The following is a 14761-nucleotide window of genomic DNA, read 5'->3' as shown; positions in this document are numbered from 1 at the left end:
GGCTGTCAGACTGATGGAGTGGAGCTGTGGCTGGTGAAGGCACAGCTGAGGCTCCAGGTTTGAAATGAGCCTTTGTGAGGTTGGAGCATTAACCTTCAGGATGCAGTATACTTCCTAAAGCAATGGCCGTAATACGGGTCGGTGTCCCTAGTAGGTAAAATATACGGGTCCAGAGATCAAGGGGTAAAAGTAAGAGTGGCCTGCTTGCCATCGCTCCCAGTGATCCATTTGGAGACTTTGGGTTTCCTGTCTGCAACTTCAGGCCCTGCTAGCCTGGAGATCAGACCTGGGATTCTTCCTCCTGCAAAAGTTCCACAAAACTTAAAGCTATGGCTGCTCTCTGGTCACTTGGAGCTTCTAATGCCAGAAGACTGACAAATCATCAGGAATTGGGCCTACTGCTACATAATGGAGACAGAGAGGAATGTGCTTAAGGCACTCGGGAGGTCCACTGGGGACATTTCTGGGTATTCCCATGTCTGGTTGTAACTATAAAAAGATAAAAGTACAGCAACCGCAGCCTGATAAGAACATGATAACCAGGGTATGAAACCCCTTAGGGAGCAGTGCATGGGTTAATCCATCAGTCAAGCCACCTATACTAACAGAAGTGATAGATAAGTGGAGGGGATTCTCGAAAGGGTGGTGGAGGAGGGAGATAATGACTATCAGTTGTGGCCTTGAGATCAACTGCAGCAGTAGGGACTGTAGTTTGTCCCATTACCCTTCTCTTATAAAATTCCCCAGAAATTGTGACCAATAAGAATTTGGGAAAAACTGTGCTTGGATGGAGTAACTTAATGTGAAAAGCAAGTGATCTATGAATTACAAAGGGTGGACTAGAGTGAATTCTGTGTGCTCTGCCCAACTCTACTTTATAAGCTATTTCATCTGTATTTCAGCTGCTCTGAATGTTGGATAACAATTCAGGTTGCCACCTTCCCTAGAGAATTGTCCTTCTGCCCCTGCAAATCTCATCCAATGGCACGGGGACACACACACACACACACACACACACACACAAAAGGGTCTTCTTGGATAACACTTGCTGATGATTTTGTGGGATCAGCTGAGGTTCATTCTTATTTCTTTGTCTTCTTGGCCAGTCCTGCTTCCTTCACTTGCCTTCTCCAGAGAGCACTTCCCTAATAAATCACTTGAACAAGAGTCCTTGTCTCAGGCTCTGTTTCCAAAGAATCTGACACAATCTCTGGCCTAACTGGATAGGTGAAATTGATGAGACTAGTTTTGTATACTTTGGATTTCCTTGCTCAACCTCCATTCTTTCCTTCTAGTCTGCCATCTTGTACAAAGGCTGGAACACTAAAAGTGACCTCACCCAGACTTTTCTACAACGACAGTTCTAATACAAATTAGATTCTGCCAGTTAAAATGTGTTCACCAAGATGTGGAAAATGGAGCCAAAGCAGAGGCCGTATTTCTATCCACTTGGGGCTATTTCTCTGTGCCCGAGGTTATAGAGAGGAGAGGATTTTCTGCAGCAGGATTCAGCAACCAGTTACCAGCTTTGATGGTGTTAAGAGACAACTGATGGCTGTGGTGGCAGAGGTTTTGGATGTTGGCTTCCAGATCACTGTACTGCAGCAGCTGATGCTGTACCTTCTTGACTCAGGACTTCCAGGGGCAACCTGAGAGGTGGTAGCTCTCTTTGGTCGGTTCTGTAAGAGATGCTCCTTCCATAAGTACTTCAAGTGTTGGATTTAGTGCCTTCCTGAATCCTTAAATAATAAGGTTAAAATTGATCGTAAAAATTCGTATGATGAACCTGAGTATCTCTTAGCTGTTCCCACACTGTCTAGAAACTCAGCAAAATTTCAACTGAAATTTAGATGTCTAAATCAACTATTCACTTTTGCATTTTAAATTTTAATTAAGGCTGCTATTGTAAGAAGCCAAAAGCATTTAAACATTTTAAGAACACAAAACACCAAATATACAGAGGATCTTTTTAATGTCATAGTTTAAATTCTTAACACCTTTTTATTCTTTTTAAGATTTTATTTATTTGTCAGAGAGAGAGAGAGAGCACAAGCAGGGAGAGCAGCAGTCAGAAGGAGAAGCAGCCTTCCTGCTGAGCAAGGAACCCCATGGGACTCTAACCCAGGACCCTGGGATCATGACCTCAGGTAAAGGCAGAGGCTTAACCAACTGAGCCACCCAGGCATCCCTACACCTTTTTATTCTTAATTGTAAAGAGTCCTGGAGTTAAAATATGTATGCATTCCAGTAAACTCAGATTCATTTGAACAGCGATTTTGGCAGGTTATGAGCTCTGGAATACAGATGTCGAGAATGATGTGTGTCTCTGTCCCAATTACCACATCTCATCTCCCTTTATAGTCACTTTGTCTTGGGCTATAAAAACTGAAGCAAGGTGTTGGATTCAAGTTACGTACATTATCCATTTACTCACAAAAATCTGCAGCTTCTGCAGCTTCCCACCAGCTAAACCACTTGATTAGATTTTACATTTTTTGACTCTTAGGATATATCCATGTCTTTCAGTTTAACATTTAAAGGTATTTGCACTTGATGGACTAGTACACTCTTTAAAAAACTCATGTAGACATTTCAAAGGATTTCTGCTTGGATTTTGGATATCTCACCTGTGGCTTTCTCTGACTTACACTCACAATTTCTGAGGTCATTGTACTAACATGCATTAATCCTGTTTGCAGAAAGTTTGCATTTTTCTCTGCTCACCCATGCAGTAAGCGGAGGACAGTGTGCCAGGAGCTGTGCTAAATTCTGGGACTATAAAAATGAATAAAATCATTTCTTCAAATTTATGGATTTTAGACTCTCAGGCGGAGGAGATCTATAAATTAACAGAAAATCATTGTGAGTTACTTGCTTAGTGACTGTCTTTTTCCATTGAAAAGGAGGGCAAGAGGGGCGCCTGGGTGGCACAGCGGTTAAGCGTCTGCCTTCGGCTCAGGGCGTGATCCCGGAGTTATGGGATCGAGTCCCACATCAGGCTCCTCCGCTATGAGCCTGCTTCTTCCTCTCCCACTCCCCCTGCTTGTGTTCCCTCTCTCGCTGACTGTCTCTATCTCTGTTGAATAAATAAATAAAATCTTAAAAAAAAAAAAGAAAAGGAGGGCAAGGACCTTGTTTGTCTTATCCTCTGATGTTATCACTAGCACCTAATACATATGGCACCCCATATTTGTCAAGTAAATGAATATATGCTAAAGTAGAGTCATACAGAGTGAGCTATGGGAGCCCCAAAGAGACATCTGCCTAGTTTTATGTGTGAATATTGGGCTGGAGGGTGGAGCGAGGGTGTCCCTTCTGAGGTATCAAAAAAAGTTCTTTGAAGATGAGGAATGAGCTGGGTCTTGGAAGATAAAGGAATTTAGGTAAAAGTGGGCTTGGAGGTTGCTTAGGAGTTCCCATATGATTGTTGAGGAACACTTCAAGTAGTTGAAGAAGAGATCAGTCTATAGAGGTATGCAGCAGAGATATCCCAAAGGACCTTGTAGACTGCATTACTTACATATTTCCATTTTAGTATCTGCAACAATGATTTTTTTAACTTGTCCAACTAGCCCTACTAAAGCTAAGGTTGTCCGTGCTTAAGACTGCATCTTCTACCCAGGCGCTCAGCGTAATGGTGGAGATAGACTAGCTAGCTCCTCAAAAGTTAAGGCAGGAATGACTGAATGAATGAATGAACGAACGAACCAACGGGGAACGAACGAACAAGGGAACGAACGAATGACGAATAATAGCCGCGTGAGCACTGTGCAATGATTAAGCCTTCTGGATGGTAGGGCTGTTAGGAAAGGAGCCTACACCAGGTTGGGCAGGGTCCTACGCAAGGGCTTAATTAATGGTGAAATGAGTTTGCTTAAGTGTCACATCTCAGCAATAAAACTAGAGACAAGAAAGCGGGGAGTTTCCAAGTGCATTCCTAGCAGGAAAGTGAAGAAACACAAATAAAAGCACTTTAGAATGATTGGGATTTGTAGTTTCCAGGTGCCTGTAGCAATAAAGGGAAGAGCCTGGCTCCTTAGTTACGTGGTACCCGGGCAGTAAAGAGATAGGAACAGGCTGCACTCCGTAGCCAGGCTCGTCAAACAGGCCACAACAAAGCCCGGAGTAGGTGCTACTACTTCCCACGGGTGGAAAGCAGGCTGTGTCCCTGAAGCTATGCAGCTGCAGGATGCCTGAGCGGCCCGGTACTGGGCACGCCAGGAGGAGGCCCTGGGACTACCAGCTCTGGCCGCGAGCACTGACGCGACGGAACGCGGAACGCCAGCATCCTGGATCCCGCCGGACGCAATTTTCAGTCGCACCGGCGAGCGCCCAGCGGGCGGTGCTGCGTCTCCACACATCCGAGAAGGGACCTGACAGTGGGGGAAAGAAGGGTTGGGGCCTTCGTCCCTCCTCTGGAGCCGCCCCGCCAGCTGGACGACCTTAAACTGCAGCACGGGCTTCCGGCTTCTCCCTTCAGGAAACGATTAGAGGGCGCAACGGCCCCGGAGGCTAACCCCTCTCGTCGTGGGTCACAGCCTCCCAGGACCCCCAGAGGAGCGCCACCCACCGCAGACTCTCCTTCTGGCTGTAGGAGGACGGCCCCGCTCCAGACGGGGTGAGCTGGGGAAAAAGACTCCGGGCCCGGCCACTACTTCCGGGAGACGCTGAGGAAAGCCAGCCCTTCTTGGCCCCCATCGCTTTTCCGATTGGTTAACTGCTCTCTTAATGCGCCCCCCTAACTGGTGATTGGCTCAGACGCGCCGTCTGTCACCTGCCTCCCTGTGGGAATCCAGGTCGCTAAGGGAAGCGTTACTTGAGGCTCGGTTGGGAAGAGGTTGGTTGGGCCCTTGAGCCCAGTTTGTTTATTGTAGTGCGAACCGTACCCCGGCGCGAGCTTTGGTCGCAACGGCCAGGAAAGGAACCAGTAGCAGGACGGAGGGCGGGGTGGCAAGAAAGTGAAGGTTCAGAAGTAAACTGGAGACACCTAACCCTGGTAACATCTGAATGGGAGCAGGGTAGGAAGGAAGGCCTTTGAGAGGGGAGTTGTAATCCCAGGAGCTGTGACAGTGTAGGAGGGAAGGCCTAGTTTCTGTTGTGGGAGAAAGGGCCTTGCGGGAGGTTTTAATGACCTAATTGTTTGGGGATCTAATTTTCTAGGTGAGTGTCCAACAGAATCCACTGAAGATTTTGCTTTGACTTTGCAGCAGAGCTTTGACTTTGCTAGCCATTCTTGTCCTTCAAAGAGACAATTTATTGAATAATTCCATTCTCTCTTATTGCTTCAGATGAGCAGCTCTCAAAAAAAGCACAAACAATTGAAGGATGGATACCATTGCGTATATTAAAAGCATGTTGAAAGGAAACTAAGGTACTCACTTTGTTTAATTGGGGTTAATTGTATAAGAATTACCTTTGAGAAGAAGCTCTTAAAGTTTTGAATAATAGGGTAGCTTGATTTTATAATAGCTTTCATATTTTTTGATAGTTTAATACAAAAATCATATTACTGCTGTACCTACCAAATGTGCTCTTTGCTAATGATGGTCTAGTCCTGTTTATTCTGAAAATGGAAAGAAACCTTGAGTTTTTAATAATGTTAATTTGTGTTTGGGTAGTGCTACTAAATCTTTCCTTTAAAAAACTGTGTAATAATCACTGTAATAAAATCCTTGAATGTGTAACCTAATGTTAGAATGTAAGTGAAATTGGATAGTTGCTTACTCATACATAGTTTAGACTTGTAGACTAATTTGTATTTAAAGTAGTTTGCTTAAACACTGAGTCAGAGTTGCAACAATTGTTTCACTGGTCACCTAGCTATTTGATCCTCCAGCCTCCATTAAGTCATGTGCTATATTACACAGACCCTTTATTAACATCCAGAAATAAACAAATAGTTTATTTCATCCACCGAACACCCGAATTACCTCTTAAAGATAGACCTGGGCCCTACCTTGGAAAATTCTGATTTGGGATTAGAGATGAGATCTGGGCATCTGTATTTTAAAAAATTTCCTCAAGTGGAACTAGAGGGTATTATGCTAAGCAAAATAAGTCAATCAGAGAAAGACAATTATATGATCTTACTCATACATGGAATTTAAGAAACAAAACAGGATCATAGGGGAAGAGAGGAAAAAATAAAACAGGACAAATCAGAGAGGGAGACAAACCATAAGAGGCTCTTGATCATAGAAACAAACTGACGGTTGCTAGAGGGGAGGTCAGTGGGGGAGATGGGGTAACTGGGTGATGGGAATTAAGGAGGGCACGTGTGGTGATGAGCACTGGGTATTATATAACACTGATGAATCACTGAACTCTACCTCTGAAACTAATAATACGTTATATGTTAATTAATTGAGTTTAAATTAAAAAACAAAAAATTTCCTCAAGTAAGTTTGATGTGCATTCCCAGGTGAGAACTGTTGACTCACTAAATACTTGTGTTTCAGAAATTCTAAAATATGAAACAAAAAATTTTCTCCATTGATTTCTTTATAGTTTAAAAATAAGCCTCTAAGGGATGATGTTTAAGTATAATCCAAAAATAAGGTTTGCCTAGACAAGGTCAGGAAGTTTCACTGGCACTCAGAAATCTCTGGGACTAACCATTCCAGGCCTAGGAATGAGGTTTGCTATGGGGAGACGCAGAGTGCTCTGCTCTACATTCACAGTCCTCAGAGCCATGCATTGAGTACTGTTTCCTGTTAGGTTTAAGAAGAGACCAACTCCAAGTCTGTTCAGTAGATATAGTAGGCTAAATTATGTTTACCTCGACAAAGTGCAGTGGAGGGTAATATTACAAATATGAGTTTTATTTTGGGAAGAATACCTTTGCTGGAAATAAATGTAAATCATAGCCTTCCAGTAGCTCTTTGCTTATTAAGTAAAGAACATAATTTAAAATTATGCTTAAAGTGCATAATTCAGCTTAAAATTTGTATGCTAAAATTTGTATGCTAAATTGAAGCCTCAGGGACGGCTTTTAGATCAACTTTACCAGAGAGTGAAAGAGGTTAAAAAAAAAAAAAAGAGTGAGATAATCACTTTGGTATTCAGGAATTAGAAATGAGTGATGAAACCAGATCCAGTCTGACTTAAACAACGGCTTTGAGCAAAGCAGTAGGTCCAGTTGTATTCTGTCTCCTAGAAGCTCTTTTTCATTTTATATGTGAGTTCTTCTCTGCAAATGTGACATATGAAGCATATGAGTAGAGGACGAAATTTAGAAATGAAAATAAAGAGACAAGTTAAAAACATGAAGCCATGTGTAGTCCGTGACTAACAGCTTGAATCTAATATATATTGTTTGAACAGAAAGCCAGGAATCTCAGTATGAATCCCTCTAGATCTAGATCGCATGATGGTAGTGAAGAAGCCTCCTCTCAGGACCATAATCATCGTGAAAGTGAGCGAAGATGGCAGCAAGAACGTCTCCACAGAGAAGAAGCCTATTATCAGTTTATTAATGAACTCAATGATGAAGAGTATAGGTTAATGAGAGACCACAATCTTTTAGGCACCCCCGGTAAGAGATGGGTGAAAGAGGAGACACCTTTTTTATCATTATAAGAGGAGTTTCAAAATAAGGGTTTTTTCCCCTTCTTCCCTCTCCTAAAACATAATGCACAATTTTTTAAATTTAAGAACCTTTTAATATAACAAAATAGAAAATCACTGGCTTACTTCTGTATTTGGTAAGTAAGTATGAATCTTGGACATGGAGCACTATTATACAAATGCCAAGCTAACAAATAGCTTAATGTACATAATAGTGTCAAATATTTACATATATTGTCCTATTTCTCTTTTAAGTAATATTTGTACAAATAAAATATTATTTAGAATCCAATTCTAACTCATTTGAGGTATTATAATTTATTTATTTAGCTGAATTAATAATACTCCAAATGTCCAGTGTGCTTCATGAATTTTTTACAAATTCATTTCACAAATGAACTAATTAAAACTTGCATGTTTGTACAATGTATATTTGTATATTGCATATTTGCACATTGTATATTGATAACCCATATAGTGAACTCTTGAGGTAAAATTCAAACAAAGATTCAAAGTTCTCTCTAGAAATACAACCTTTTAAATTTCTTTTTATCTCTGACAAAAATCTACGAATTAGCGCTTATAGATTCTTAAGTGTATCAACTGAGAGGACCTTTTTAATTACTCAAATTAAATCTTATTTTTTATTTTAATAAAACATAAATGAAACACAACCAAAATGATATATGCTTGTATCAATTAAATATTTTTAACTGTCTTCAATTTAACAGAACATGAAAAGAATAGAATGTCTTCTACAGATTGCTGAAGACTAGTTTTACCCTTCATGAGTTCTCATAAAGCAATAGTTTACAATATTTACTTTCAGTGAACAATTTTTTTATTGTTTAGGAGAAATAACGTCAGAAGAACTGCAACAGCGGTTAGATGGAGTCAAGGAACAACTAGCATCTCAGCCTGACCTGAGAAATGGGACAAATACCAGAGGTACTGTGGACTCCTTTCCATTAGGAGCAGGTTTGATTGGAGTAGTTGTGAATATGAACTTACTGGATCTTGTATAATATGTTTTTAATGTTTTCCAGTTTTAATGTGATATTCAGATAGCATTTACCCATTATATGCAAAGCAGCATAGTTAGGCAATATAGGACGGGTTGAATACAAAGACATCCTACACACAGATTGCCTTCAGGGAGCTTATAGTATACAATTAAGCTAATTACCAGCATAGTTCTTTTTATTTTATTTATTTATTTATTTATTTATTTATTTATTTAGACTTTATTTATTTGTTTGACAGAGAGAGAGAGAGAGCCAGCAAGAGAGGGAACAGAAGCAGGGGGAGTGGGAAAGGAAGAAACAGACTTCCAGTGGAGGAGCCTGATCTGGGACTTGATCCCGGGACTCTGGGATCACGCCCTGAGCCAAAGGCAGACGCTTAACGACTGAGCCACCCAGGCGCCCCCAGCATAGTTCTTTTTAATCTCAGAATGTACACACAACTTTTTTTAAATTAATGGAACTAAGCTTAGCTTGTAAAATGTGTACAGAGTGATACAGAAAGTCTGAGTGAAGAAACCTGCTTTATTGTTTTTACTGTTTTTGTTTGTTATGTCATTTTATTGAACAAACACGAAGTCATAGTATAGGAAGTTCTTAAGAAAAATAAAGTGTAAAAAAAGAAAATTCAAACTAAACAGAAGTATACAGAATTAAAAGTAAAGCCGACTTACTATAGCTCTTACCAGTTCCATTTCCTTCCCCAGAGGTATTTATTATTGGTAGTTTCACTTTTTTTTTTTTTTTTTTAGTTTCAGATATTAAGATTATTGTATTAGTTAGGGCAAAGACTATTAAAAACTCAAAAATGCAATGGTTTAATAAGATAGAAATTTATTTTTCTTTCATGTTAACAGTCCAGGGTAGGTTGGCAAACTTTACTCCATAATCCTCCTAGAACCCAGCCAGCCAGCAGAGTAGTTCTGCAACTGTGCCATCCAGTGCGGGAGCTACTGGCCACATGTGACCATTTAAACCTAAATTAAATAACATTTAAAATTCACTTCCTCACTCATCTTAGCCACATTCAAGTGCTCAGTAGTCATTCCATGTGGTTAGTGACTTCTTTATTAGCACAGATGTTAGAACATCTCCACTACTGCAGAAAGTTTCAGGGACACTGCTGCTCCAGAGTATTGTTTGCACAGTCAGGCTAAGTCAACCACATCTGGGTTCTACCTGGCAGGTCTAGCTTCCCGAAGGAGGTTCAGGCTCCAGCCCGAAATGAGGTATATCGCTTCCACTCCCATTCCATTAAGGAGAGCTTAGTCACATGGCCACACCCAACTGCCAGGCTGTTCTTGTGACCCTTACAATGCATTTACAATGGGAGAAGGGCAGGTTTTGTTAGATAATTAGTGAACTCTTTTACATATACACATCATCGCTATATTGTAGTAATTAAGGAAGTAGCCTTTAGAATGCTTTTTACCTACCTTTTACTCCTGTCTCTTTCCAAATTAAAATGGGAATTGGATATTAACCCTTTTTCTTCGTATATGTAGATATGAGAGTTATACTATATTGTTACAGCTGGTAATACTTATCCTTTTACTATGTTTTAATGGAAAATGTACTTACCACATGTAAAATAGCTTGTATCTTTAGATATGGCTAAAGTTGCTGTTTATTTTATTGACACCAGAAACTGATTAATAGCTTTAACATATAAAAAAAGTTTTTATAAGAGATTGCAGTAATAAATGAAATCAAAGTAATCTCATTTAACAGTCGTTTTTGTGTAGAATAATGTTAAGGTTAAAGTCTATATAGTTCACGTGCATTAGAATGCTTTTCATTGAGTTTTGGTCTTTCTATAACCCACTGGTTAAAAATGGAAAACAAGTTTTCCATGGTAGCAGAATTGTAGTCAAAAAAGGTCATCACGGGCACATTTATTTCTAAATTGATTCATTCAACAGTTTGGGGAGTCTGATTTGTACCCGATACTGTTGTAGATGTTGGGGCTTTAACAGTAATTAAAGTGAGACAAAACCCTTCGTCTTCATGGAGCTTACATTCTAAATGAACAGAAAATATGTTATGCGTAATGGCTAACAATTACTGAATGCTTCCTATGTGCCGGTATTGTACTTACCATTTTATATGCAGTATCTTATTTTATTCTCATGATAATCCTATGACATTTATACTTTTGTTATCTCCAGTTTACAGATAAGGATACAGTCATTAAGTAACATGCCTTAAGTTTCCCAGCTTCACATAAAGACATAACGTAGTTCTAATATTGTATTCAGAAGGCCATATTTCTTGAGGTACACATTTTTGGCAGTTCCTGAGAAATAGGATAAAATTCCCAGGTTACAAAAATATGTAATTGCAAAAATGCTGAGTTACCTTTACCAGAAGTATTCTACAAATTCAAGATGAATTATATATAAGTTTTGCTGCTATATTTTATTGATTTTACCATATGAATAAAGCAATTTAAATGTATAATTTTAGTATTGAATCTATTTCTCATTTGCCTTAATATTTTGCCACTAACAGGCATATAGAAAGGAAGAGTGAGGATTTTTTTCAGGGCTTTGCATAAACAGTGTTTATACTTTTATAATACATAAGAATGTATTGTAATATGCTTATAGTGTACACCTTTCTTTGAGGAAGTTCAGTGTTTTGCCATTTTTCATTCATTAAAATGCACAGATGCTCTTAAATTTAACTCAATTTAATAAAAACCTTATCTTGTAAGCTTTCAATAAAAGTCAAAGCATAGATTTTAGGAATTAATCTTAAGTTGCTTTGGTTTGCTTTCCAGACTCAGAAGTCCCTAGAGAAAATTCAAATGAAGATTCCCTGCTAGAATGGTTGAACACCTTTCGACGCACAGGAAATGCAACTCGAAGTGGACAAAATGGGAACCAAACTTGGAGAGCTGTGAGTCGAACAAATCCAAACAGTGGAGAGTTTCGGTTTAGTCTGGAAATACATATAAATCATGAGAATAGAGGAATTGAAATTCATGGTGAAGATCATACAGGCATTCCACTTTCAGACGTTAGCAGAGATCATACTACAAGTAGGCAACAAAGATCAGCTAGTCCTGTGGCTAGGCGAACAAGAAGCCAGACCTCAGTGAATTTCAGTGGTAGTAGTTCCAACATCCCAAGGACTAGGCTTGGTTCAAGGGGGCAGAATTCAGTAGAAGGATCTTTCTCAACGTTGGGAAGATTAAGAAATGGAATTGGGGGAGCAGTTGGCATTCCTAGAACTAGTGCTCCACGTGCTAATTTCAGTGGTCACACAAACCAGTCGGGGGGTAGTGAACTCAGGCAGAGGGAGGGGCAGCGGTTTGGAGCAGCACATGTTTGGGAAAATGGGGCTAGAACAAATGTTACAGTGAGGAATACAAACCAAAGATTAGAGCCAATAAGATTACGGTCTACTTTCAGTAGTCGAAGCCGTTCACCAATTCAGAGACAAAGTGGCACTGTCTATCGTAATTCACAGAGGGAAAGTAGACCTTTACAGCAAAACATTAGAAGGTCTGTTAGGAGGAGAGGTATAACGCGTGTCTTTTTAGAGCAAGATAGGGGACGTAGAGGTACTGCCTATGCTCCATTCTCTAACTCAAGACTCGTGTCAAGAATAACAGTAGAAGAAGGGGAAGAATCCAGCAGATCCTCAGCTGCTGCACGACGACATCCAACAATCACGCTGGACCTCCAAGTGAGAAGGATTCGTCCTGGAGAAAACAGAGACCGGGATAGTATTGCAAGTAGGACTCGATCTAGGGTAGGGCTGGCAGAAAATACAGTCACTATTGAAAGCAACAGTGGCGGCTTTCGCCGAACTATCTCTCGTTTAGAGCGGTCAGGTATTCAAACCTATGTTAGTACTATCACAGTTCCTCTTCGTAGGATTTCTGAGAATGAGCTTGTTGAACCGTCATCAGTGGCTCTTCGGTCCATTTTAAGGCAGATCATGACTGGATTTGGAGAATTGAGTTCTTTAATGGAAGCTGAATCAGAGTCAGAGATGCAGAGACATGGTCAGCATTTACCAGAGAGGCACTCAGATCTGAGTAATGTAGGTGCAGTTAATGACATCAGCCAGCGCAGTGAAGGTACCTCTCAAAACAGGCGGGCCCAAGAAGACCGCACTGCAATGCATGGTGAAAACGAGCCCACCCAGCCTCCTGCCCGAAGCAGTGATAATAGAGGTAGCAGGCAGTTGCGAAATTCAAATAACTTAGTCGAAACCGGAACGCTACCTATCCTTCGCCTTGCTCACTTCTTTTTACTAAATGAAGGTGATGATGATGATCACATACGTGGTTTAACCAAAGAGCAGATTGACAATCTTTCCACCCGGAACTATGAGCATAACAATATCGATAGTGAACTAGGTAAAATCTGTAGTGTTTGTATCAGTGACTATGTAACTGGAAACAAGCTCAGGCAATTACCTTGCATGCACGAATTTCACATTCATTGTATTGACCGATGGCTCTCAGAGAATTGCACTTGTCCCATCTGTCGGCAGCCTGTTTTAGGGTCCAGCATAGCGAACAATGGGTGAAGTGTTGGGTCTATTCAAATAGTACATTTTAGCGCTCCTTTGTTGAATCATTTGTGATGAGCTAACCAGGATGAAAAAGAACAGATTATTATAGTTTGAACTATTTTTTGTGTGCTTTTTTAACTTGTTAAAAAGAAAATTTATATAAAACTTAAAATGGCAAATGTTAAATTATCCACAAGTACAGAATAGTTAATATTGCTAGAACCAAATAATCTTTAAAATGTTTTTATTTTGGTAATTTTGTCATGCTAAGCACTTTTGTATCTGCACAATTCAGTAGGTTAAAAGTCAATCTTCCTTTTCTTAATAGCACAGCAGATGTTACTTGGACTTTCATGTTCCATGGGCTTAGTACCATGTGCAGACATTGGTGTCTAAATAAGCCTTTCATTCGCTTTTGTTCTAAGGACAGTATCTTCACACGAAAGTGTGTTTGGCTGAATGTTTGCTAAATATATTTAAGTTACTTGAAATGTTAAATTTAATATGCAGCATACCATATATGTATATATAGATATATAATTTTAAGGTTAAAATATTCAGTCTAAAAACTACAGTTTGGTTCTTATTTAAGCTTTTGGGCTATTACTGCATATGGCACAATGTTTAACATTTACAGGATCATCTCTGGGAGGAAGTAGATTAAGATATTTAAAAATAGAGATAATTTACTGAAGCGTCTCTGACAATCTTACTTACTAGACAGCAAGCAATATGTAATACTGAACAAGTATTTCTTTACTCAGAAATGGAACATGGACATTTTAGTACATGTAGATTATTTAACTTGAGTTCAGCCTTTTTGTGACTTTTTTGAACGTGCAGACAATTCTTTGGATTATATTAAGTAAGGTATACAATATGCATGGTTTCTTAAATTTACTTTAAAATCTAAAAAAAAAAAATCTATGAAGAATCAAATGCATAGATAATATGTTAAGTTCACTTGGAGGCCAAAAAACTCCAAATAATACAAAACAAAACAGAGAATGTAGAATTTATATAAACACAAAGTATGCATTGAAGATCTATTTCTACCAATAAATATTAAAACTAAAGCTGTATGTGAACTATTCTTTTCTCTTGGTCCCCTGTGGTTTATTTACTCAAACAACAAAAAAAATTGCACCTATAAGGTGTAGGCAGCGTTACAGGTGTTGAGGATTTAGCTGAGGACAAAGTCCCTGTCTTCATAGGCAAGAGGATATTTGCTCTTAGAAGCTGAAAATTAGTTGATAAAATGAATTACTGAATTACATGACTTCCAGGTTTGTTTATGAATATATGACACAGTTTTCCTGTGGTAATGCTGCTTGGGCAAAACCACAAGAACAAATACCTCAAGACCAGATTCTGTGAGATTTACATGTATCTCAAGATTTAGTTTTACTTTCTGATTAGTAACTGTATTCAATTTCTCATGTAAGATGCATACACAGGAATTTTTAGGGGGTGCATTTAACACCTGGAGTGAAAGGTTTTAGTAAGAGCCCTGACTGTCTGGAGTAAATGGTTTATATAGTTCAGTTATGGGACATGGGACTGGGATGTTTGAAGGCTTTAAATACCAGACTAAGGAATTTTACTTCACCTTACAGACTTTAGATGTCTCTTGATGAATTTTA

At 39.4% G+C, this 14761-nt stretch overlaps 1 protein-coding gene across 4 annotated transcripts; it reads left to right on the top strand.

Annotated features, from left to right (window-relative positions):
- The first annotated feature begins 4362 nt into the window (after window positions 1-4362).
- RNF6 (ring finger protein 6) lies at window positions 4363-14194 on the top strand. Of its 4 annotated transcripts, none has more exons than XM_008692157.2 (5): window positions 4363-4618; window positions 5289-5371; window positions 7324-7534; window positions 8419-8514; window positions 11371-14194. In XM_008692157.2, exons 3-5 carry the CDS (start codon window positions 7342-7344, stop codon window positions 13131-13133), a joined length of 2052 nt encoding a protein of 683 aa, XP_008690379.1. In that variant the 5' UTR covers window positions 4363-4618; window positions 5289-5371; window positions 7324-7341; the 3' UTR covers window positions 13134-14194. The 4 variants fall into 4 exon arrangements, with proteins under 4 accessions (XP_008690379.1, XP_008690381.1, XP_008690380.1 ...); XM_008692159.2 differs by lacking the exon at window positions 4363-4618 and adding an exon at window positions 4765-4837; XM_008692158.2 differs by lacking the exon at window positions 4363-4618 and adding an exon at window positions 4853-5160.
- The last annotated feature ends 567 nt before the right edge of the window (window positions 14195-14761 follow it).

This window comes from Ursus maritimus, unplaced genomic scaffold, assembly GCF_017311325.1.
Source record: "Ursus maritimus isolate PB19 unplaced genomic scaffold, ASM1731132v1 scaffold_10, whole genome shotgun sequence".
Lineage (NCBI taxonomy): Eukaryota > Metazoa > Chordata > Mammalia > Carnivora > Ursidae > Ursus > Ursus maritimus.
This window is presented reverse-complemented; position numbering and strand designations above follow the sequence as displayed.